This window comes from Eleutherodactylus coqui, chromosome 2, assembly GCF_035609145.1.
Source record: "Eleutherodactylus coqui strain aEleCoq1 chromosome 2, aEleCoq1.hap1, whole genome shotgun sequence".
Taxonomy (NCBI): domain Eukaryota; kingdom Metazoa; phylum Chordata; class Amphibia; order Anura; family Eleutherodactylidae; genus Eleutherodactylus; species Eleutherodactylus coqui.
Genome location: NC_089838.1, coordinates 182,057,317 through 182,082,114, shown reverse-complemented (window position 1 = coordinate 182,082,114; position 24,798 = coordinate 182,057,317). Strand labels below are relative to the sequence as shown.

Sequence of the window (24,798 nt, the reverse complement as noted above, 5' to 3'; positions counted from 1 at the left end):
ATTAAGGGGTGAGAGAGGCGGGATACTTGTTTTAAATCCCCTCTGGACCGCCGTGCAGTTTAATAGTTTGCACAAGATGTATGTCCACCATTACTTTTCAAGACACAAAAGTAATAAGTAGTACGCTGGGAAGTGTTAGTAAAGCTATTACACCTCCACACAACTTTTTTCCCATCAATCTGCATTTCATATCAAGGTATATAAGAGCAGGTGTATTCATCGGCACATTGTAGAAGTACAATATTTATTCATGCCTTGATTTGACTTCATGCTTCTTGGATCACTCTGAGTCTGGCAGTTATTACTTGAAGGAACGTGATTCTTCATAGAAACAAAAGATGAATATCTTGTTCAAATATCAGCAGACGCCACAGTTGAATTTTCATGGTTACAAAAGGCGTCATTGATAAACAAACTTTTTCTGCTACATTGTCTACATCTTACAGAGACATGAGGACAAATTGTTAGACGTCTCGCTGGAACTCTTTGAGTGGAGCAGCTGTACATAGAGAAAACTAAGAACAATGTCAAGTCCATAATTACACATTATAAGGGATTCTCCTGAGTAAATATTCCTTCCCTAAACTGAGACTATTTACTATTTCTGTAAGAACATCCAGTGGTCTATGTTTCTGTTTTTTTCTGTTTGCAAAGTAATTATACTGTGTTCATCCTTCAGATGCACAATGGGAGCTGTTTTTGCATTTCCATTGAATTATTTGAATGATGATAGCCCTGAACTTTGGTGGATTCATTAATATTTTCTTATTGTTATTTACATAGTAATTGCTTGCCTAACTTATTTTCCTGGTTTTCAATGTTTAGAGAAAATCCCATGTACATGCTACAGAAACAACCCCATTCTGGTGTACGGCATAGAACAAATATTCTTCCTGTATATATTGTAGAATAAGGATGAGCGAGTATACTTGCTAAAGCACTACTCGTCTGAGTAATGTGCTTTAGACGAGTATCTCCCTGCTCGTCCCTGAAGATTCGGGAGCCGCCGCAGCTGACAGGTGAGTTGCGGCAGGGAACAGGGGAGAGCGGGTGGGAGAGAGAGATCTCCCCTCCATTCCTCCCCGCTCTCCCCCGCAGCTCCCCGCTCCGCAGCGGTCCCCGAATCTTCAGGGACGAGCAGGGAGATACTCGTCTAAAGCACATTACTCGAACGAGTAGTGATTTAGCGAGTATACTCGCTCATCCCTATTGTAGAACCATAGAATGGTAGGGTTGGAAGGGACCTCCAGGGTCATCTGCTCCAACCCCCTGCTCAATACAGGAACCCTTATGCTTTGTTCACATGGGACAATTATCATCTGAATAGTCACTTAATATAGTCGCTAAAGCATACTAGTGAATGTTATTTGTGTGCTTTTACACAGAGCAAATGTTGTACACTTGTTGTTCAGTTTTGCAGTTGATGAACGAACTGTTAATGGCAGTTACATGGGCCAAAATATTGTTCATCGACTAGTTAGGGAGCATGAGATTCTTTTTGGGGGGTTGTATTTGAAATTGTGAACCCTGCCCAGGGCATGCGCATTGGTTGCTGAGTCCATTGAACACACATAAATACACACAAGTGGTCTTTGAGTGGAAACTCGCTGCTACTGTCTCTCACGGAACCAAAACCAGCCAGAGATCATAGCGGCAAATGATCTTTCAAAGACCAGCAGAGACTGTTCATTGATAGGATCACTCAAACTTAGGGATGTGTTTTAAGGAACCAATGAGTGTTAAAGGGGTTGTCCCGCGCCGAAACGGGTTTGTTTTTTTATTCAATAGGCCCCCCGATCGGCGCGAGACAAACCCAATGCATGTGTTAAAAAAAATAAACGTTTAGTACTTACCCGAATCCCCTCGCTGCGGCGACTTCTTCCTTACCTTACTAAGATGGCCGCCGGGATCTTCACCCACGATGCACCACGGGTCTTCTCCCATGGTGCACCGTGGGCTCTGTGCGGTCCATAGCCGATTCCAGCCTCCTGATTGGCTGGAATCGGCACACGTGACGGGGCGGAGCTACGAGGACCAGCTCTCCGGCACGAGCGGCCCCATTCACCAGGGAGAAGACCGGACTGCGCAAGCGCGTCTAATCGGGCGATTAGACGCTGAAATTAGACGGCACAATGGAGACGAGGACGCTAGCAACGGAACAGATAAGTGAATAACTTCTGTATGGCTCATAATTAATGCACAATGTACATTACAAAGTGCATTAATATGGCCATACAGAAGTGTATAACCCCACTTGCTTTCGCGGGACAACCCCTTTAAGTCTGAAGGAAAAATATTCAAAAGAAGGCGGGAGCTAATCAACATTCGGTGGAAAATGCATGCTGAATAAGCGCACATCTCCCTGCAATGTTATTGGCTGGTCGCTGAAAGGCAGCAGTTACCTGTTTGCACCAGACGATAATTAATCAACCACTGATTATATTTAAGTGAGCTGAAATGAAGAGATTAGCAGCTAGTGAACGAATTCTTGCTCGTCACCCAGTTTATGGCTGTGTTTACACAGAACAACTATTACTTTCACTTTGTTGAGCGTTTACTCGGACAATAGTTGTCCAATGTAAAGCTACCTTTAGGCTCCATTCACATGGGTGAGCCCAATATTGGGCCAAGAAACTCGGTCTGCTATTGCACTTGCCAACAAGTGTTTTTCACGCTGATGGGGGGTGTTTTTCATTCAGAAATGCCTGGCATCACTTTTGTGAAATTGTGAACCTCAGGCACAAGTGTTACCCATTGATTTCAATGGGAAACATCACATTGCATTGCCAGGCACATTGCACAGCATGCAAGTGCCATGTGATGTCTTTTAAGGTCCCATTGAAAACAATTGGCGAGGTTTTCCGAGGGAACACCAAAAGACAGAACATGCTGCAATTTTATCCTCACAGCATCACTTCGAGGGAAAAAAAATTGCTCATGTAAAATAAGTCTATTCACAAGAATGGAGTTCCTATATTTAAGCCAGTTTTGTGTGTCTCACAACGCACAAAATTTGTATGAATAAGCCCTTAAAGAGATTTTTGTCATTTTAATTTCACAACCTACATAGAGAAGAATTCATGAAGTTAGAATTGAACAGTCTCTTGTCTATCATACCTAGACATGACCTTCCACCATCAAGATTAATGTCCACATTCTAGTCACTCAGAATCTTGCTATAATTAAATAGTGCACTTAAAGGGGTATTCCAACAATTCAAAGGGAAAGTTGTATGCTTCATAAGGTGATAACATGTAATTTTGCAGTATAATGTTGTAACTCTACAAAGCTGCAGAGATATTGCTTTACCGGAGGTCTCCACCCCACTTTTTTCTCCATTGCTATTCAATGCTAAGGACCTGTTTGCTCTGCAGTTTTACTGATCAGGCTGCTCAGTGTCTTCACGTTCTGTAATGACGATACAATTTGTACACTTATGAATGTACACTCTTCAGTAACTGGCAGTGGGGCATTGTGGGAGGTGACTTTTTGCACTCCCTGGTGGACATTTTAAATAGCGATGTGAAACTCTGAAGCTGGCTGGACTGCAGAGTTGGCACAGATCAGCACAAAAAGGTTCTGGAGTTCAGTTTGATGATTTAGATACTCCTTTAAAATAAAAGTATGGCATCGCTATGACTTCTATAACTGGTAAAACAATGGGCACTAGCCTATATTCCTCCTCCAGAAGAAAAGCATTTTAAGGGGTTGGTTGCATCCTGCTTTTACCTGCTCATTGAAAGTGTGAGCTGGACCTTCTGGTGTGAAATGTGCCTCCTGCAGTATCGCTCTTATGGCAGCATCAAAATGCGGAGAATAGAACCAGTCTGACTTCACTTGGTTCATTTCAACTGCTTTTTTGTGTGCCTGCAGTTCAAAATAAGACCTGCTGTATTTTGTGTGTATTTGCACACCAAAAAACCCAATAGAGGTCTATGGGAGGTGCGCAAACAAGCACATCTACACGTACGAGTATGCTCAAAAGCACTGGCGTAACTAGAGGGGATGCAGGGGATGCGGTTACACCTGGGCCCAGAAGCCTTAGGAGGCTCTTTAGGCCTCTCTTCTCCATTTAGGGAGCCCAGTACTATGAATAAAGCATTGTAGTTGGGGGCCCTGTTACAGGTTTTTCATTGGGACCAGAAGCTTCAAGTTACGCCTCTATGTTAAGGGGTTAAGAGAAGTTGGGGGGTCCCAAGATAAACTTTTGCACCGGGGCCCATGAGCCTTTAGCTACGCCCCTGCTCAAAACGCTGCGCGTACACACAATCACCGACACTTCGTTAGGCTAATTTAAATCAGGATGATTCCCTTGCTCGGGGCAAAAAAGGTTGCGCAGGTGCGAGCGTATTTTGATATATGCTTGCCTGACGCTGCCCTAAGGTTTTTTTCTCCTTGCCGGTCTTTCAAACTCTGTGCCGTAGCGCCGGAGCTTGAAAAAAAAAATAGCAGGAAACTAGGTCCTGCCTTATCCTTCCCACATGTAATATTACGTTAGGAAAAGATGGGGCAAGTCCTATCTTTTCCTGGCCGTACAATTAATGGATGAGAATCCTGAAAAGTGAAAACGAAACCACTGAAATCAATGGTTTTGTTTCATCCCGTTATGCGTCCGTGATTATCATGGCTGAACAATGGGACAAAAACACGTTCATGTGCTTAAACACTAACAGTTGTCAAAAGACTAGTACAGAGCCTCCCTCCCAAAAAAGTTGTTTCAGAGGACACTAAGTGGGTGCGCTTTAAAGGGATAAGTATGGGATTTCTTTAAACACCTGCCTTTTAACAAACTGCATAACTATCACCTTAAAGTAAATATTGCCTGCCTACATTTTTTCTAAATGCCATTAGAGGATCAGGATGTGTGTTCTGTCCCTCACCATCCATAGTGTGAAATTTCTTATGAAATCATAGGAGGTGATTTACTGTCCATTTTTAGTAGTAGTTATTAGAGATGAGCGAGCGTACTCGGAAAAGCACTACTCGCTCGAGTAATTTGCTTTATCCGAGTATCGCTGTGCTCGGGTCTGAAGATTCGGGTGCCGGCACGGAGCGGGGAGCTGCAGGGGAGAGCCGGGAGGAACGGAGGGGAGATCTTTCTCTCCCTCTCTCCCGCCCGCTCTCCCCTGCTCCCCGCTGCGACTCACCTGTCAGCCGCAGCGGCACCCGAATCTTCAGGGACGAGCACAGCGATACTCGGATAAAGCAAATTACTCGAGCGAGTAGTGCTTTTCCGAGTACGATCGCTCATCTCTAGTAGTTATGCACCAAAATTTAAACTTTGAGCTATAAACCAAAACGACACCAGGAAAACATTTCAATGATTTAAAGCATTACAGATGGAAAATCGAATTGCCAATCCAGTCTGCCCATAAACTGCATCTGACACTTGGCATTGAATTTTCAGGAATACTCCATATTCTTGAAGTGCTTTTGTCTCTTGCCAATATGGTTGCTGCTTAATATCTTTGTAGCCAGACCTCTGGTGTATGGAAACTTTATGATCTACTGTGCGTTTGATCCACCGCATACAGTCAATGTAAACACAGCTTAATTGGGAAAAATGTTAGAGGTAAACCAAAACATCTGGGCACATTTCCACTCCCCCAAACAGCTTAAAATACGAATAAAGAATGCATATGTGAGGTTGAGTTTAAAGACAGAGTATTCAGATGTGAAGCTTGGCAGATGACATCACAGTGTAAATGAGTCACATGCAGGGCCTGTCAAGAGACTTGTTCTGACAGCTCTTACAACTAATACACACCTTATCTTGTACCTTGTAAAAACACTTTACGATCTAGCTGTTTGCTGTTTCGGCAATAGGAAAAAACCCTGCAGATGTTTGCCTATAGGGAGCCCAACTTACATAAATGAGAAAAAGTATATTCACAGGTGGCCAGAATTTAAATTCTGTATTCACTCTATGGATATGTTAGCATATAGAATTTTTGTAATACAAGTACTATAAGTTATATCTATGTGTACCTAGTCTAGGAAAAATAAGTAAAAAAAATGAGAATGACCTTCACCAGTAAGGTGCCCCTCAGTTCTTTATGAGCTGTAATTCACTTCCCAATATCCTCAAGTCTTCAGGACAGATTTATCTTTAGCAGGACTGATAATTATTAGAGTTGAGTGAACATACTCTGCCGAGCTTGACGCTCATTCGAGTATTAGCATACTCCATGGTGCTCGTTACTCGAGCGAGCATCAAGCCGTGTTTGACCCGGCCCCAGTTTTTGGCTCCTCCCCACTGTGACGCGCCTGTTTTGGCCCCTCCGCGACGCAGCGTGCGTCAATGGCAAATTTTTTGCCTGGCAGGCAGGGGAGAGAGAGAGAGAGAACCTAAAAAAAGCTCGGCACCTGGCGTCCAACATACAAAAATGCTCGCGTCTCCCATTGTAGTCAATGGGGTTCGTTACTCGAGTAGAGCGCTCAAATTTTACGAAAAGCTTGACTCGAATAACGCGGACCCGAGCATTTGGGTGCCCGCTCATCTCTAATAATTATCTATTACAGATTGTTTTGTATATTTTGCTATGTTTATTGACATAAGAACAGCAAGTTACAAGTTAGCTTCCTTCATGAAGGAAGCAGAAGTGAGAGGAGCATGAAGATGGTTACTGGAGACCGCAGCTGATACTAGGGGCTCAGATCCTGAGGCACCCTGGCTGGTATTTGAGCACTATTGCCAGCAATGATTAGTCTACATGTCCCACTTTTTGCATGGATGTTGACTGCTGTGACACCCAAGAATCATGTTGATTCAGCTTGTGAGATTCTAGAAAAGAAAAGCTTGAGAATCTCTAATTTGAAAATAACAAAGTACTTTAAGTTTGTTCATATATATAATATTTATTTATTCTGTAATTTTTTGTACTATTTTTGTAACTATTTTTTTTAACATTTATGTTCCTTATGACATTCTATAAGACCTCTGGCGGCCATTTACATTGTCTTTTTTTATTTCATACTTTTTTACTGTAGCTAGGGCATCCATAGGAGCAGCATCAATAGGATCCCCAGTTACAAGAGAAAACATACCCCTGTAGTGACTAACAGAGCAGATCATGGTCGGCTAGGACCCTGCAGCTCTGCTGTGACATAGGGCATCTAAGTGACATGTGATGGCCAGGTCAAATAGTAACACTTCTGCTTTCTCCCTTCACTGCATATCGCTCCTTGAGTGCTATGTAGCCTGTAAAGGAGAAGGCAGAAGTGGTTAAAAACACCTTCTGCCTTCTCCTCAGGTAAATCGGCTGTGATTAACAGCCGAGGACCCGTCCTCCTGTTGCTAGATTGTAGGAGCAAGAGCTATAATCCCGCACTCTATTTTTGCTACCGGCTGGGATTAAAGCCCAGGACTAAGTGCCGTGAATTTACTGTGCTTGGTCTTTAACGGGTTAAATGTTCGCCTGACATTTAAGTAAGTTATAGGACACTAATGGATGTAAAGTAACCAGCATTTCTATATTAACCAGCAAAGTTACCCCTCTGCATATATTGTGTAAAGTAGTAATGTGACTTTATCAACTGACTAAACTTAATAATCACCTTTATCTATATACAGTAATAATGCATACATTTTACACAGCACTTTATATCACTTGACATTTTCTGTCCCCATTGGAGCTCACAGTCTATATTTACCTATCTGTATGTTTTTGGAATGAGGGAGGAAACCTAAGTACACAGAGAAAACCATGCAAACTTGGAGAGAACAAACAAACTCCATGCAGATGTATCCTTGGTGGGATTTGAACCTAGGACCTCAGCGCTGCAACAATGCTAATTACTAAGCCTCCATGCAAGTGTTCTTTAATGCAATGTGTATATATGATCAAAGATTGGCCTCTGCTAGGATTTTTTGGCTAAAGTATTTACCTAAAAGTGGCAATAACTGAAATATATAGGCAAAAATCTGTATAAAAACACACCTTATTCAATATTTTAATGTTAGCTGAACTTCTAAGTTGCTGTGATCATACAGTTTAACGCTCAAGTCCATTATCAGCAATATGTTCTTTGACCACTAGATGGGGATATAATACAGTCAAATGCCTTTCTATTCTTTATACTAACAAATGGACATTTCGCTGTACAAAATGCCATAGAGGTCAAATATGTTCAGTCTTATTAATAATAATTTATATATATTTTTGCCAGATGTTAAATTAATTTTGTTCATATGTTCAATGTCTGTTTCAGTGTCCAAGCAACACATATGACCCATTGATAAAATCTACCAAAGATTTCCCAGATGATGTTATTAGCTTTGTAAAGAACCATCCTCTTATGTACAAGTCGGTGTACCCTCTTCATGGTAAACCTGTGTTCACCAGACTAAATGTGGACTACAAGCTGACTCAGGTTGCTGTTGACCATGTGATAGCCGAAGACGGACAGTATGATGTCATGTTTCTTGGGACAGGTGCAGTGCTTTTCTCTAAATTCTCTCCAGTTGTTATACTCATTTATTGCTAAAGTGGTTGTCCCGCCAAAGCAACTTAACAACTATCCACCAGATAGGTAATTAGTGTTTGACAGATGGGGGTCTGCCAGCCAGGATTTCATTAGTTAAAAAAAACATTGGTCCCAGGTCTCCTTGTATGAATAGATTGATGTTCATGCCTGTGCACAACCTCTCCATTCATCACTATGAAACTGTCAGAGATACCTGGTTGCTTATCTCTGTCTATCTCCGGCAACCCCATAGAGATGAATAGAGCGGTAGCCTGATCATTGCTTAATTCATACTGGCAACTGTAGACCCCCATTCTCATAGGGTTCTCAGTGGTTGGACCCTCATCGATCAGATACTTATCACCTTTCCTGTAAATAGGTGGTGAGATGTTTTGGGGAGACAACCGCTTTAATGTTTTTATTTATTATTACAATTTTCATTCAGTTATTATTGTATTAATATTCCCACTACTGTAAGGCCACCTGCACACGCACAGAGTTTTGCTGTGGAGTCTGGAGCTGGCGTCCACCTCCGGATTCCACAGAAATAACCCTCCACAGAATGCTATTGAAAAATGATTCTTCATGCACACGAGCAAAAACCAATTGCGGTTTCCGCTCATGGAGGAAAAATTGCAGCGTGCTCCATTCCACTGCGCTTCCCGTACAGACATTCCACGGCCTGTCTGCAATCGAGGAACAAATACATGTATGTGCAGATATCGGCTGGCATAGGGTTGGATTCTCCCGTGAGCTCCCGCATGCGAAATCCGACTTGCCTGTGCGCAGCAACCTAATTCAAAATTAAAAAGTCACCAAGAGGTTTCCTGACCACATAACAGCATGAGGCTGAAGGGCACGTTTAACAAAATGTAGAATTTATGGCAGGGCGTATATTATTCATTGTAATGCATGCCTTAACTGCTGCAGACATCTTTTTGATTGATATGAAACGTCATCCTAAACATTAAGAAAGTCTGCAACATATTTGGGCATATAGTGATATATTGTAGCATCTGCCAGGTCGTTTTGCATCAACTAGGACACAATACAGAATAACACACTACTTCTGCAAAATAGAAATAAAGTCATTTCCATCACATTGTGGTTGAGCTAAGGAATGAAATGCAATACACTCCACCTGCAGGAAAAAATACAATTTAATAGAAATGTGTATTTATGTGTGTGCTAGGTGATTAAACACGTTATCTAAGCTGAAACTAGCTAAGTTTACCCCTTAGTGACCACTAATACACCTTTTTACTGACCTCACTATTGGGCTTTATCCCTGCATATACATCTTTGAAGGTGACGTCTTGGCTGGCTACTGACAGCCAGGCTCCTGTTGTAGCTGCCAGGAATGGAGATACTTCAGACCCTGGCAGTATAACCCCTAACATACTACAATCAATAGCAACCGCAGCATATGAGAAGGTGGCAGGGGGAGAGGGTTCCTTTTGCAAGCCATTGACACTCCACAATGTGATCACAAGGTACTAATGGGCTCCCATGCCAGCTGGAAGCCTGACAAAGGCCTCTGTGTCTGCCATGTCATGCAGCCTACTAGACCCCGCCTCCAGCCGTGTCTTATAGGCTACTGACATAGACATAGTAGAATGCACTACATAAGTAATGCAGTGTACTATCCCAGCGATCAAATGATCACGTCTTCAAGTCCTCTTGAGAGACTAAAAAATAGTGTATAAAAAGTTCAATGAGTGTATTTTAAAAGAAATCCAGTTTTAAAAAAATGCATTTTTCCTCACTGAAATAGCTTTTTAAATTGATAAAATACCACTAATTTTTTTTAATGCAGCACATAATAGGGACTGCTGCATTCGTAATAACCCAATAATGAAAATATCTTATGTATCTTGCATGGTGAATGCCATAAAAATAATTTTGAAAAGTAAAGCAAGAATTGCTATTTTTCTTTTTTTTTTGGGGCCTAACAAAAAACACAATAAAAAGCAGGAGAAAAGTCACATTTACCACAAACTGATACCATTAAAAACTGTAACTCTTCTCGCAAAAAATCCCCTCAAATAGCTCCATTGCTGGAAAAATAAAAATGGGCCTTGAATGCAGCGATGCTAGTTCCATTGAAATGAATGGAGCAGAAGTGCGCATGTGTGGCCACTGCTCCGTCCATTCAGGCATGCTCCAGTCAGATCAGCATAGATGGGTAGAAAGATAGTATTTGAATGATTGCACATTCTTTGTGATGTTATATATCTCCAATGTTTGTGTTTTCAGATGTTGGGACGGTTCTCAAAGTAATCAGTGTTGCAAAAGGAATCTGGAATATGGAAGAGGTTTTGCTAGAGGAGCTGCAGATATTTAAGGTACTGAGAAGAAATGTCTCCACATTGGGCTGGAATTTTCTATCACACTGACATCAATATATTTGGGGTGACAAGGCTGCTCCTGACAGAGATAAGCAGGGCTTTTATATCCAAGCCCCCGGGCAGATACATTTCTGTGGTCATAGCAGACTGTGACAAGGCATTTTGTTATGGCATAAGCAGAAGTTCCAAAGCTGAGAGTGACACGGGCTAACATGCTGCGTATAAAGGAAGCAGAACAGAAAAGGAGTGAAGTTTCAGAATAAGTTAATGGTTGTAAGAAATGTTAATGGTCTATTTTAGTGTAAATAAAGTATCAAGCACTCAAAAGCCTTTTAAATGTTATTTAAGCTCGTAATTCCAGACCTTATGGATATTTACTGTGACCTCAAACCTCACAAGGTCATACAGTCCTTTAACTCTGTCAATAACATATAGAAATCAATATTAGCTCATATAATGTGTGCACATACACGGTATACAATTGGAACAGCACAGTGATTAGCATTGGCAAATATAGTCAGTCGGTGTAAAATCTGGCACGCATCTCATAGTTTTTTTTAACTTTGTTTTCAGTTTATTTTCACTCATTCTACATTGTAGAAAAAACTCTTCATCTGCTATTTGGAAACTGTCAGTAAAGATGTGTCCACATCTATGCTAAGGGTTTCCTTTATTCTGCACTTTTATCAGAGCAGGAAAGCTCTCATGGAACCAAACAGCTCCAAACAAACCCCATTGTCTATAATGGGGTCCATTCAGTTTCCACTCGCTCTCCTGTATTTCACAGAACCAAAAAAACACTTCATGTAGCAATTTTTTCCCTGTATTTTCATGTATTCAGTGACAAATATTTTCAATGAACCTTCTGACACTGATGTGAACAGACCCTAAACGTCTGTTGGCAGATTTTAATATATGAATCTATTTTTATTTCTTGATCAGGTAATTTTTCTTGAACATTTTTATAGTAAGATTTTAATAGTAAGAAATAGTACAAATCAAACCCCTTCCCATTTCCCCACCCCAGGCTCACTTATGAATGTTAATTATCATTGCCAAGGTACAATAAACAAACCAGTAATGTCTGAATGGCCAAAAGGCAGACCACAGTTCACATAGATTCGTGGACACTAGTCACAGTTGGGTTGCAACTATATCCATTGTGTCGTGATCATAAAAGTCCTTCCAAGTACTATGGATAGAGTGTGACATTAAAAGGAAGACATAGCAGTCCAAAGCAGTCCAATCCTAGATGCATTGGGGCAACTCTTTAAATGTCAAAGAAACAAAAGCCCCCTAAAATGGAGCAATATCAGAAACAAGTATCTCACATGATACAGCAATTTTTGTGAGAAGGCAAAGGGCCAGGGGCGTAACTATAGAGGATGCAGGGGATGCGGTTGCACCCGGGCCCAGGAGCCTTAGGGGGCCATAAGGCCTCTCTTCTCCATATAGGTAACCTAGTACTATGAGTAAAGCATTATAGTTGGGGGCCCTGTTACAAGTTTTGCATCGGGGCCCGGGAGCTTCAAGTTACGCCTCTGCAGAGGGCCACACACATCATGGCAGAATTAACCTGGTTCTTACAAGCACCAAAGGAGCTAAACCTGGTTATAGTCCCCACATTTCTGAATACTATCCCATTTTGCATAGACAAATTCATCAATCCCTAACAGGATATTAGTTTTAGCTGCAAATCTTATTGCAAGTGAATTATGAGCTTTCTAATGGAATACTATTGGCTTCCGGGCCACATATAGTAAGCAGAGGATGAATAGTTTGTGGCACTCCAGCACACTGCTGCTCATTTGTATACAGCCGGTCAGGCTGTTCACTTCGCTACCCGTTTACACAAGCTATGGTTGCAGCGCAGTCTTACACATCGATGACTGCTGCAACACTTTGCTAAATTTGTGATGCAATCTCTACTTTGCTATTGCAATCTAATAGACCATCCTGATGATACAGCTTATGTGCTATAAGCTGTTGAAACGCGTAGATGGTATTGTTCATGCAATTAAGTGATCAGTAGTGTGACTGAGTGTAGTAATACTGGGGTCACTCTACTACTACACTACTAAGTGCGCTAATCAGCTTATCAATAGATCTAGAGTCAGGTGCGTTTTTTGGACGCAGTAAAACCAGTCCTGCCCCTGACGCTGATTCTATGCGTGCTATCTATACGGGTTCTAGCACTATATAGAAGTCCAATCATTAGGCAATTGTTTGAGGACTATAAATCAGTCCTGCCTTTTTTTTTTTTTTGGATCTTCTTCCAGTTACTTATAACTTATAATTTGGTGGTTCCATTTGGTCTAAACAATGACTTCTGGTTACCACTGATGGAGTTATAACTATTTAGTGCTTTCTCAAGTAAATCTAAATAAGCACTAAGCAGCAATCTAGTGTATATATATGGTGAGCAGTACATTTTAGCCACCAATTACATATTATATGAATCTATACCTTGAACAGTTGACTCGACGAAATCGTGCAGGTTATATCTAAACACGAATTTCTACCAACATTTCACCATAAGGGATATATATCTCGCTTTTGTTGCCACCCTTATTGGGACATATGACATGGTGATATGAGTACTATCATATCCATTAGAATATATGCACTGGTGTATACTCCTCAGGTGTATATAGCCTAATGGTATTATTAAAGTACACTACAAGTGTTCTCATCTAACAAAACTGCTTATCTAACAAAATTGTCTCAAGGTATCAGATCATAAGTGCCGATTGGTCGTGACAGGCACGTTACTTATAAAGAATTAATCACGCCCTTTTATACATATGGAAATAATTTTTAAATTTTATTAATAAAGGTTATATTTTATTTATTAGTTAGTGGTTCGCTCGGTGATCTACTCTATACAGATATAGGGTCAGGTGAAAAATATAGACTGAGCTAATGAGGTCAATGATGTGTAGCCAAAATTATCCAGGTGTCTATCCTGGACTGTATATGCGTGTCTCAGCTGTGGCTATTAGTAAAACTTACTAAGTGGCAAATCGGATTCCTGTACGAGTGAATCAAAAAACTTAAATTGCCCTTCATATAGTAAATAGACGATGCTATCAACACCCCTTCACTGCCAACATTCAGTCTTTTAGTTTATTAAATTCCTGACACCTAGAATTTCCCCAGATTGGAAAATATTATATGCATCTATTTATTACATTGAGCATATAATGGTGTACAGCTGAGCTGAATTGGCATTGCGTCTGAATGGCTCATTACCGATGTAATATAACTGGTTGCCATAAATAGTTAAATAAAGACACAAGTCTATCAATTCCAATGTATCATGCCAAGTTTATCCAGAGGAAGGCAAAAATGTCATGTGATGCATACGAATTGCCCCATATTAGTGGAAATATTTTTTCCAACTCCCAATATGGCAAATAGATTTTTGCTGATGGCACATTGATTCTGGGATTTATTCTATTACTCATAATTAATAATATAATGATGTCCAAGAAAGACATCCAGGCTCTTCTTAGCATTGGCTAATAAATCCACCATTACAACACCTTATGGCATCCAATGCTCTTACAGTAAAGAAGCCCTGTCTATGAGAATGGTGAAACGTTCCTCCATCTAGATGTACAGTGGAGGTTTGATAGCCTCTAGTTTAATAACCTGTCTAGGTAGTACAATCCACATATTCCCTTAATTACCTTGGTCACCAGCCATGCACATTACCATTGTAATACCCAGAGCAGAAATCAGGAATTTCTATATTGAAGGTATTGTTTCACCAAGATAACCGCTTGCCGGATTAAAGCTGACCTGTCAATCAGAGGATCCGTGCCACTCTGGTCATAACAGCCATTGCATGGCAAATTTATTTCCCCCTCTATAACTTCCATATATCCTAATAAGAGATATGAAAAAATGGTTAGCTTGGTGTGCTAGACCTTTTTTATAGTTCGATGGATTAATAGGCAATACCTATTATGGTGCCCAAGCCATAATTAGAATAAATATATGTACCATTTGCAGTATATATCCTACTTAAGACAGTTTCCAGATTTTCCTATTAAATACTGGAAAATGACAGAAAACAGTAGAACCCAAATAATATATCCTGCGCAGCTGATATATTTTATATTAACATATAGAAAGTGTTTGTAGCAATGACGTTTTACTTAATTGTACAATATGATGGAACAGTTTCAGAACTGACAAATGTGAAAGTAGAGCAATCTAAACTACAATGATGATATTGTATATATTACAGACATATTGTGACATTTCTGAAGCAATGTATTATTTCTTTTCCAGAAACCATCACCAGTTACTAACATAGAACTATCCATCAAGCAGGTATGATATGATTGTTCTGTGCAATCTGCTGCTTCAATGTTCATGATATTAATAAAAACGTATACAAAAGCGTCACATAACCTATAATAAGCAGTGTGATTACAGATGTCATTTCTCCAAAGCAGATGGATTGGTATGGTCAGCCTCTCAGAAATCCCCTCCTCACATGTACAATACTAGATGGGCTGGCCCTGGGATTCATTTGCCACCAGAATGCATAAAACTTTTGTTTCTTGGGGGGGTAAGGCGATCAGTAATAATTATAATGTAGCCAAGTTATTTCAGTGGAACTAGAATAGCCCAGGAATGTCAGCAATGTAAGAATTCTGTGTTGATCCAAAGAAAGGATGCATACTACAAATATAGAAGGTGGCAGCTGACAAAATGGCAAAGCTTAAATTATGTAGAGTCAAGTAATATAGATGAGGTGTGATCTGGAGGCTGATACAAGCAAAAAGGAAAGTGTGTTCCAATGTATAGTGCTGAACTAATTTACTTGACGGCACTGAAACACAATGCTACTGAATTGTCAGCAGGTGGCAGTATTAAACCTTGTGACTGCGGCTGTACATTTATAACGATTGTTTAGTTTAATTGGCGCTCCACGCTTGTTCCTACAGGAACGTGTACTGGTTTAACTTGGGTCTATTAGTAAAAAAGAGATACAATTACAGTAAAGAAACATTCTTCGAAAATATATAATATTCGCATTTGACTATCATGTTTATTGTAATTGCAAAAGTAGCAATTCTACAAAAACAGACATAGAAACAGAATACTGTTAAGAAAAGACTAGCAGGTCCATCTGCAGTACTCTGACTCAATTTTATATCCTTTTCTATACAATGTAGCAGATTTACTAGTTCCGTCTAATAGTTAGACAGTTCAAACTTAAGGTACTTTTACACAAGCCAACTATCGGATAAAAAATTGCTTAAATGACTGATTGCTCAGTACCCTGTGTAAACATGGGACCCAACGGAACGGAGCAAGAAATCTCTTATTAGTTGCTCTGTTTCAGCTCACTGAAACAAAGCGACTAGGGAGCAACTCCTTGCTCAGTATAAAAATGCCATCGTTCGTCTTTGCATGACTGTTCACACTGGATGGAGGCGGGTGACCGATGCTGGATGATAAATCTGGGGAATCTTTAGACTGCCTAGTGTAATTTTATACCATCTATAAATTGGGTTAGCTTGCACCACAAATTGCACCAAAGGTTTGGCACAATTTTTGGCACACACTTTCACAGTTAGACCATTCCCAATTTTCCATGAAATCATATCTCTTTATCAGACAGAGTGAAAAAAAAGTGTCCAAAAGTGTCTAAAACACATGAAAAAGTGTGGTCTAAAGTACCATGTTTCCCTGAAAATAAGCCCTACCCCAAAAATAAGCCCTAGCTGAATTACATTTAAAAAAAAAAACAATACATTTCCTAGCAGCCACAGTCTGTGTCATCCCACTGGACTATGGAGCTCTTGTGTGCGTGCTTGCAGTCCTCAGCCGCCGACAGAAATTGCTTCTTGTTTCTGGGAATCGGGAAGCGATAGCTCTGATTGGCTCTCGAGCACTGCCAGCCAATCAGTGCAGTGCTCAATGAAACAATGCGATGGCTGTGATTGGTTTTTCTTGCGCTGCATTGATTGGTGAATTTTGAGTTACAATTGTTACATGTAAATGGGTCTCAACACTCACTGCATCATCTAGGACATTGTAGCAGGACCAACCAGTGTAGATGTGATTCCAGTCGCTGTGGGACAGTGAATCAATAAGCATTAGCTCTTTTAGTATTTACATCTCATATAAAAACAAGTTTGTTGAAAACATAGTAACTAGAGATGAGCGAACACCAAAATGTTCGGGTGTTCGTTATTCGTAACGAACTTCCCGTGATGCTCGAGGGTTCGTTTCGAACAACGAACCCCATTGAAGTCAATGGGCGACCAGAACATTTTTGTATTTTGCCGATGCTCGCTAAGGTTTTCATGTGTGAAAATCTGGGCAATTCAGGAAAGTGATGGGAATGACACAGTGACGGATAGGGCAGGCGAGGGGCTACATGTTGGGCTGCATCCTAAGTTCACAGGTCCCACTATTAAGCCACAATAGCGGCAAGAGTGGGCCCCCCCCCCCTCCCAACAACTTTTACTTCTGAAAAGCGCTCATTAGCATGGCATACCTTTGCTAAGCACCACACTACCTCCAACAAAGCACAATCACTGCCTGCATGACACTCCACTGCCACTTCTCCTGAGTTACATGCTGCCCAACCGCACCCCCTCCCCCCCACAGCGCACACCAAAGTGTCCCTGCGCAGCCTTCAGCTGCCCTCATGCCACACCACGCTCATGTCTATTTAGAATTGCGTCTGCCATGACGAGGGACCGCAGGCATACACTGCAGAGGTTGGCACGGCTAGGCAGCGACCCTCTTTAAAAGTGGCGGAGCGATAGCCCACAATGCTGTACAGAAGCAATGAGAAATAGAATCCTGTGCCACCGCCATCTGGAGCTGCACACGTGGGCATAGCAATGGGGAACCTATGTGCCACACACTATTCATTCTGTCAAGGTGTCTGCATGCCCCAGTCAGACCGGGCTTTTTAATTCATAGACACAGGCAGGTACAACTCCCTATTGTGAAGTCCCTGTCGACCCACAGCATGGGTGGCTCCCTGGAACCCACCGGCGGTACACAAAAATATCCCATTGCATTGCCCAACACAGCTGAGGTAGTAATGTCGTGCGTAATACAGGTGGGCTTCGGCCCACACTGCATGCCCCAGTCAGACTGGGATTCTTTACAAGTGGACACATGTAGGTTTAACTCCCTGTGGACCCACTGCCTGGGTGGGTGCCAGGAAGCCACCGGCGGTACATAGAAATATCCCATTGCATTGCCCAACACAGCTGAGGTAGTAATGTCGTGCGTAATACAGGTGTGCTTCGGCCCACACTGCATGCCCCAGTCAGACTGGGATTCTTTACAAGTGGACACATGTAGGTTTAACTCCCTGTGGACCCACTGCCTGGGTGGGTGCCAGGAAGCCACCGGCGGTACATAGAAATATCCCATTGCATTGCCCAACACAGCTGAGGTAGTAATGTCGTGCGTAATACAGGTGGGCTTCGGCCCACACTGCATGCCCCGGTCAGACGGGTTCTTTAGAAGTGTACAGATGTATTAAAAACTCAGTGTGCACCTACAGCATGGGTGGCTCCCTGGAACCCACCGGCGGTACACAAAAATATCCCATTGCATTGCCCAACACAGCTGAGGTAACGTCAGCTGTAATGCAGGTGGGCTAAAAATTAATTTGATTACACTGTAGGCGAGGGCCCACACAAATTGCTGTATCAACAGTACTAATGTACATCCCAAAAATTGGCCATGGCCAGCCAAGAGGGCAGGTGAAACCCATTAATCGCTTTGGTTAATGTGGCTTAAGTGGTAACTAGGCCTGGAGGCAGCCCAGTGTAACGAAAAATTGGTTCAAGTTAAAGTTCCAATGCTTTTAAGCGCATTGAAACTTATAAAAATTGTTCTGAAAAATTATTTGAGTGAGCCTTGTGGCCCTAAGAAAAATTGCCCGTTCAGCGTGATTACGTGAGGTTTCAGGAGGTGGAGCAGGAGGAGGAGGAGGAGGAATATTAGACACAGATTGATGAAGCAGAAATGTCCCCGTTTTGGATGGTGAGAGAGAACGTAGCTTCCATCCGCGGGTGCAGCCTACGTATTGCTTACGTATCGCTGCTGTCCGCTGGTGGAGAACAGAAGTCTGGGGAAATCCAGCCTTTGTTCATCTTGATGAGTGTTAGCCTGTCGGCACTGTCGGTTGACAAGCGGCTACGCTTATCTGTGATGATTCCCCCAGCCGCACTAAACACCCTCTCCGACAACACGCTAGCCGCAGGACAAGCAAGCACCTCAAGGGCATACAGGGCTAGTTCAGGCCACGTGTCCAGCTTCGACACCCAGTAGTTGTAGGGGGCAGAGGCGTCACCAAGGATGGTCGTGCGATCCGCTACGTACTCCCTCACCATCCTTTTGCAGTGCTCCCGCCGACTCAGCCGTGACTGGGGAGCGGTGACACAGTCTTGGTGGGGAGCCATAAAGCTGGCCAGGCCCTTAAAGACTGTTGCACTGCCTGGGATGTACATGCTGCTCGATCTACGCACATCCCCTGCAACATGGCCCTCGGAACTGCGCCTTCTGCCACTAGCGCTGTCGGCTGGGAATTTTACCATCAGCTTGTCCGCAAGGGTCCTGTGGTATAGCAACACTCTCGAACCCCTTTCCTCTTCGGGAATCAGAGTGGGCAGGTTCTCCTTATACCGTGGATCGAGCAGTGTGTACACCCAGTAATCCGTCGTGGCCAGAATGCGTGCAACGCGAGGGTCACGAGAAAGGCATCCTAACATGAAGTCAGCCATGTGTGCCAGGGTACCTGTACGCAACACATGGCTGTCTTCACTAGGAAGATCACTTTCAGGATCCTCCTCCTCCTCCTCCTCCTCCTCAGGCCATACACGCTGAAAGGATGACAGGCAATCAGCCGGTGTACCGTCAGCAGCGGGCCAAGCTGTCTCTTCCCCCTCCTCCTCATCCTCCTCATGCTCCTCCTCCTCCTCCTGTACGCGCTGAGAAATAGACAGGAGGGTGCCCTGACTATCCAGCGGCATACTGTCTTCCCCCGCCCCCGTTTCCGAGCGCAAAGCAGCTGCCTTTATGGTTTGCAGGGAATTTCTCAAGATGCATAGCAGAGGAATGGTGACGCTAATGATTGTAGCATCGCCGCTCACCACCTGGGTAGACTCCTCAAAATTACCAAGGACATGGCAGATGTCTGCCAACCAGGCCCACTCTTCTGAAAGGAATTGAGGAGGCTGACTCCCACTGCGCCGCCCATGTTGGAGTTGGTATTCGACTATAGCTCTCCGTTGTTCATAGAGCCTGGCCAACATGTGGAGCGTAGAGTTCCACCGTGTGGGCACGTCGCACAGCAGTCGGTGCACTGGCAGCTTAAAGTGATGTTGCAGGGTGCGCAGGGTGGCAGCGTCCGTGTGGGACTTGCGGAAATGTGCGCAGAGCCGGCGCGCCTTTACGAGCAGGTCTGACAAGCGTGGGTAGCTTTTCAGAAACCGCTGAACCACCAAATTAAAGACGTGGGCCAGGCATGGCACGTGCGTGAGGCTGCCAAGCTGCAGAGCCGCCACCAGGTTACGGCCGTTGTCACACACGACCATGCCCGGTTGGAGGCTCAGCGGCGCAAGCCAGCGGTCGGTCTGCTGTGTCAGACCCTGCAGCAGTTCGTGGGCCGTGTGCCTCTTATCGCCTAAGCTGAGTAGTTTCAGCACGGCCTGCTGACGCTTGCCCACCGCTGTGCTGCCACACCGCGCGACACCGACTGCTGGCGACATGCTGCTGCTAACACATCTTGATTGTGAGACAGAGGAGGAGGAGGAGGAGGAGGGTGCTTTAGTGGAGGAAGCATACACCTCCGCAGATACCAGCACCGAGCTGGGGCCCGCAATTCTGGGGGTGGGTAGGACGTGAGCGGTCCCAGGCTCTGACTCTGTCCCAGCCTCCACTAAATTCACCCAATGTGCCGTCAGGGAGATGTAGTGGCCCTGCCCGCCTGTGCTTGTCCACGTGTCCGTAGTTAAGTGGACCGTGGCAGTAACCGCGTTGGTGAGGGCGCGCACAATGTTGCGGGAGACGTGGTCGTGCAGGGCTGGGACGGCACATCGGGAAAAGTAGTGGCGACTGGGAACTGAGTAGCGCGGGGCCGCCGCCTCCATGATACTTTTGAAGGACTCCGTTTCCACAACCCTATACGGCAGCATCTCAAGGCTGATGAATTTTGCGATGCGGACGGTTAACGTTTGAGCGTGCGGGTGCGTGGCGGCGTACTTGCGCTTGCGCTCGAACACTTGCGCAAGCGACGGCTGAACGGTGCGCTGAACTACACTGCTGGATGGGGCCGAGGACAGCGGAGATGAGGGTGTGGGTGCAGGCCATGAGGCGGTAGTGCCTGTGTCCTGAGAGGGGGGTTGCATCTCAGTGGCAGGTTGGGGCACAGGGGGAGAGGCAGGGGTGCAAACCGGAGACGGTGAACGGCCTTTGTCCCACCTTGCGGGGTGCTTGGCCATCATATGTCTGCGCATGGTGGTGGTGGTGAGGCTGTTGGTGTTGGCTCCCCGGCTGAGCTTTGCGCGACAAAGGTTGCACACCACTGTTCGTCGGTCGTCAGGCGTCTCTGTGAAAAACTGCCAGACCTTAGAGCACCTCGGCCTACGCAGGGTGGCATGGCGCGAGGGGGCGCTTTGGGAAACACTTGGTGGATTATTCGGTCTGGCCCTGCCTCTACCCCTGGCCACCGCACTGCCTCTTGCAACCTGCCCTGCTGATGCCCTTGACTCCCCCTCTGAAGACCTGTCCTCCTGAGTAAGCGTTGCACACCAGGTGGGGTCAGTCACCTCATCGTCCTGCTGCTCTTCCTCCGAATCCTCTGTGCGCTGCTCCCTGGGACTTACTGCCCTTACTACTACCTCACTGCAAGACAACTGTGTCTGATCGTCATCGTCCTCCTCACCCACAGAAAGTTGTTGAGACAGTTGGCGGAAGTCCCCAGCCTCTTCCCCCGGACCCCGGGAACTTTCGAATGGTTGGGCATCAGTGACGATAAACTCCTCTGGTGGGAGAGGAACCGCTGCTGCCCAATCTAAGCAGGGGCCCGAGAACAGTTCCTGGGAGTGTTCCCGCTCCTGAGCAGGTGTCATTGTAGTGGACTGAGGAGGCTGGGAGGAAGGAGGAGCAGCAGACAGAGGATTCGGATTGGCAGCAGTGGACGGCGCAGAACTGCGGGTAGACGATAGGTTGCTCGAAGCACTTTCTGCCATCCAGGACAGGACCTGCTCACACTGCTCATTTTCTAATAACCGTCTCCCGCGTGGACCCATTAATTGGGCGATGAATGTGGGGACGCCAGAAACGTGCCTCTCTCCTAATCGCGCAGCAGACAGCTGCGACACACCTGGATCAGGAGCTTGGCCTGTGCCCACACCCTCACTTGGCCCTCCGCGTCCTCGGCCACGTCCACGTCCACGTCCTCTAGGCTTACCCCTACCCCTCAGCATGCTGTATTACCAGTGATTAGATTTCCCAGGCAGGAAATAAATTGGCGCAAGACTGCAGGCCAAATATAATTTTTGCCCTTTTTGGAAAACGAAAGGCCCCACTGCCTCTAGTGAATGAATTATCTAAGTTTAATAACTGTGCTGTGTCCCTGCTTATGTGTCACAGAACGTGAGGGTAGCAGAGTTATTATAACTCTTGGAGAGCAGGTATTTTTTTTCCCAATTAAGGAAAGCAAATGGCGAACCCAGCAGTAAAGCGTAGCTGGCTGCGTATGATTTAGCAATGTTTTTCACGCAGCTCACACGTCTACACAGGCGTAAGGACGGACACAGGCTGGACAAATAGATTTGTTTTCAGTTTTTTCCCACCAACAGGCAGCACTGCGTATATTCAATGAACCTGCGAAGTTTAATAACTGCGCTGTGTCCCTGCTTATGTGTCACAGAACGTGAGGGTAGCAGAGTTATTATAACTCTTGGAGAGCAGGTATTTTTTTTCCCAATTAAGGAAAGCAAATGGCGAAGCCAGCAGTAAAGCGTAGCTGGGTGCGTATGATTTAGCAATGTTTTTCACGCAGCTCACACGTCTACACAGGCGTAAGGACGGACACAGGCTGGACAAATAGATTTGTTTTCAGTTTTTTCCCACCAACAGGCAGCACTGCGTATATTCAATGAACCTGCGAAGTTTAATAACTGCGCTGTGTCCCTGCTTATGTGTCACAGAACGTGAGGGTAGCAGAGTTATTATAACTCTTGGAGAGCAGGTATTTTTTTTCCCAATTAAGGAAAGCAAATGGCGAACCCAGCAGTAAAGCGTAGCTGGGTGCGTATGATTTAGCAATGTTTTTCACGCAGCTCACACGTCTACACAGGCGTAAGGACGGACACAGGCTGGACAAATAGATTTGTTTTCAGTTTTTTCCCACCAACAGGCAGCACTGCGTATATTCAATGAACCTGCGAAGTTTAATAACTGCGCTGTGTCCCTGCTTATGTGTCACAGAACGTGAGGGTAGCAGAGTTATTATAACTCTTGGAGAGCAGGTATTTTTTTTTCCCAATTAAGGAAAGCAAATGGCGAACCCAGCAGTAAAGCGTAGCTGGCTGCGTATGATTTAGCAATGTTTTTCACGCAGCTCACACGTCTACACAGGCGTAAGGACGGACACAGGCTGGACAAATAGATTTGTTTTCAGTTTTTTCCCACCAACAGGCAGCACTGCGTATATTCTATGAATAATAACTGTGTTGTGGCCCTGCCTATACAATTCTTTCCCTGCAGTATCAATGGAGGGTGCAATGCTCTGCAGAGGCGATTTTGAGAAGCCCAAAAAAAATGCAGCACAGCCAACAGCAGCCTGGACAGTACTGCACACGGATAAATATGGCCCTAGAAAGGACCGTTGAGGTTCTTGAAGGCTACACTCACTCCTAACACTCTCCCTGCCTATGCAGCACTTCTGTCCCTAATGCCAGGTGCAACGGTCTGCAGAGGCGATTTTGAGAAAAAAAAAAAAATCCCACTGCTAACAGCAGCCAACACACAGCTATCAGTGGCCCTAATAAGGACCTTTGGGGGGTCTTGAAGCCTACACTAACTACCAATTCTTTCCCTACAGCAGCTCCGGTATAAACAGCACTGTCCCTCATCTAACTCACACCGCATCTGAGGCGAGCCGCGGGAGGGGCCGACTTTTATATTAGGCGAACACCTGATCTCGCCAGCCACTCACAGCAGGGGGGTGGTATAGGGCTTAAACGTTGCAGGGGGAAGTTGTAATGCCTTCCCTGTCTTTCAATTGGCCAGAAAAGCGCGCTAACGTCTCAGGGAAGGAAGTGAAAGTAACCAGAACACCGCATGGTGTTCGTCACGAATAACGAACATCCCGAACACCCTAATATTCGCACGAATATCAAGCTCGGACGAACGCGTTCGCTCATCTCTAATAGTAACACAAAGCTGCTTTCTTCCAGAAACACTTCTGTCTTTGTCTTGTGTTTGCAGTTCAGCCCTATTCAAGTATGGTTCTAATCTTGCACAGCCCCTTGCTATTGTTTTACTTTACCAAGATGCTCTTACAATGTACACATACTTTAAGGATCGATGTATATTCAGGTCACTGACAGAATATGTATTTAATGAATTCTTCTCACAAGATTTCTATTTTGTGTTTTGCAGCACCAGCTTTATATTACATCCCATGATAGTCTAGTTCAGCTGTCACTGCATAGGTGTGATACATACGGAAAAGCTTGTACAGACTGTTGTCTTGCTAGAGACCCTTACTGTGCTTGGGATGGAAATGCTTGCTCAAGATACATACCTACCTTAAAAAGGTAAGTCAAAAGGAACTACTGTATTCCAATCTCGTGACATCCCCCAAAGCATTTCATGCAGCAAATTAGCATATCTACATGTTATGACATAGTTGAAAAATCCATGACATAATTAATAAGATGATCTGAGATAACACTAACTGCAAATGTTTCCTCCTCCG

The 24,798-nt window shown here is 44.2% G+C and overlaps 1 protein-coding gene across 1 annotated transcript in view; it reads left to right on the top strand.

The window, feature by feature from the left end:
• The window catches only part of SEMA3D (semaphorin 3D), a 173,890-nt gene that overhangs the window by 136,339 nt on the left and 12,753 nt on the right, over positions 1–24,798 (top strand). Inside the window, exons 12-15 of the mRNA XM_066592015.1 lie at positions 8,212–8,434; positions 10,723–10,811; positions 15,114–15,155; positions 24,480–24,637. Of these exons, the coding sequence (XP_066448112.1) occupies positions 8,212–8,434; positions 10,723–10,811; positions 15,114–15,155; positions 24,480–24,637 (512 nt within the window). The remainder of the gene's footprint in view (positions 1–8,211; positions 8,435–10,722; positions 10,812–15,113; positions 15,156–24,479; positions 24,638–24,798) is intronic.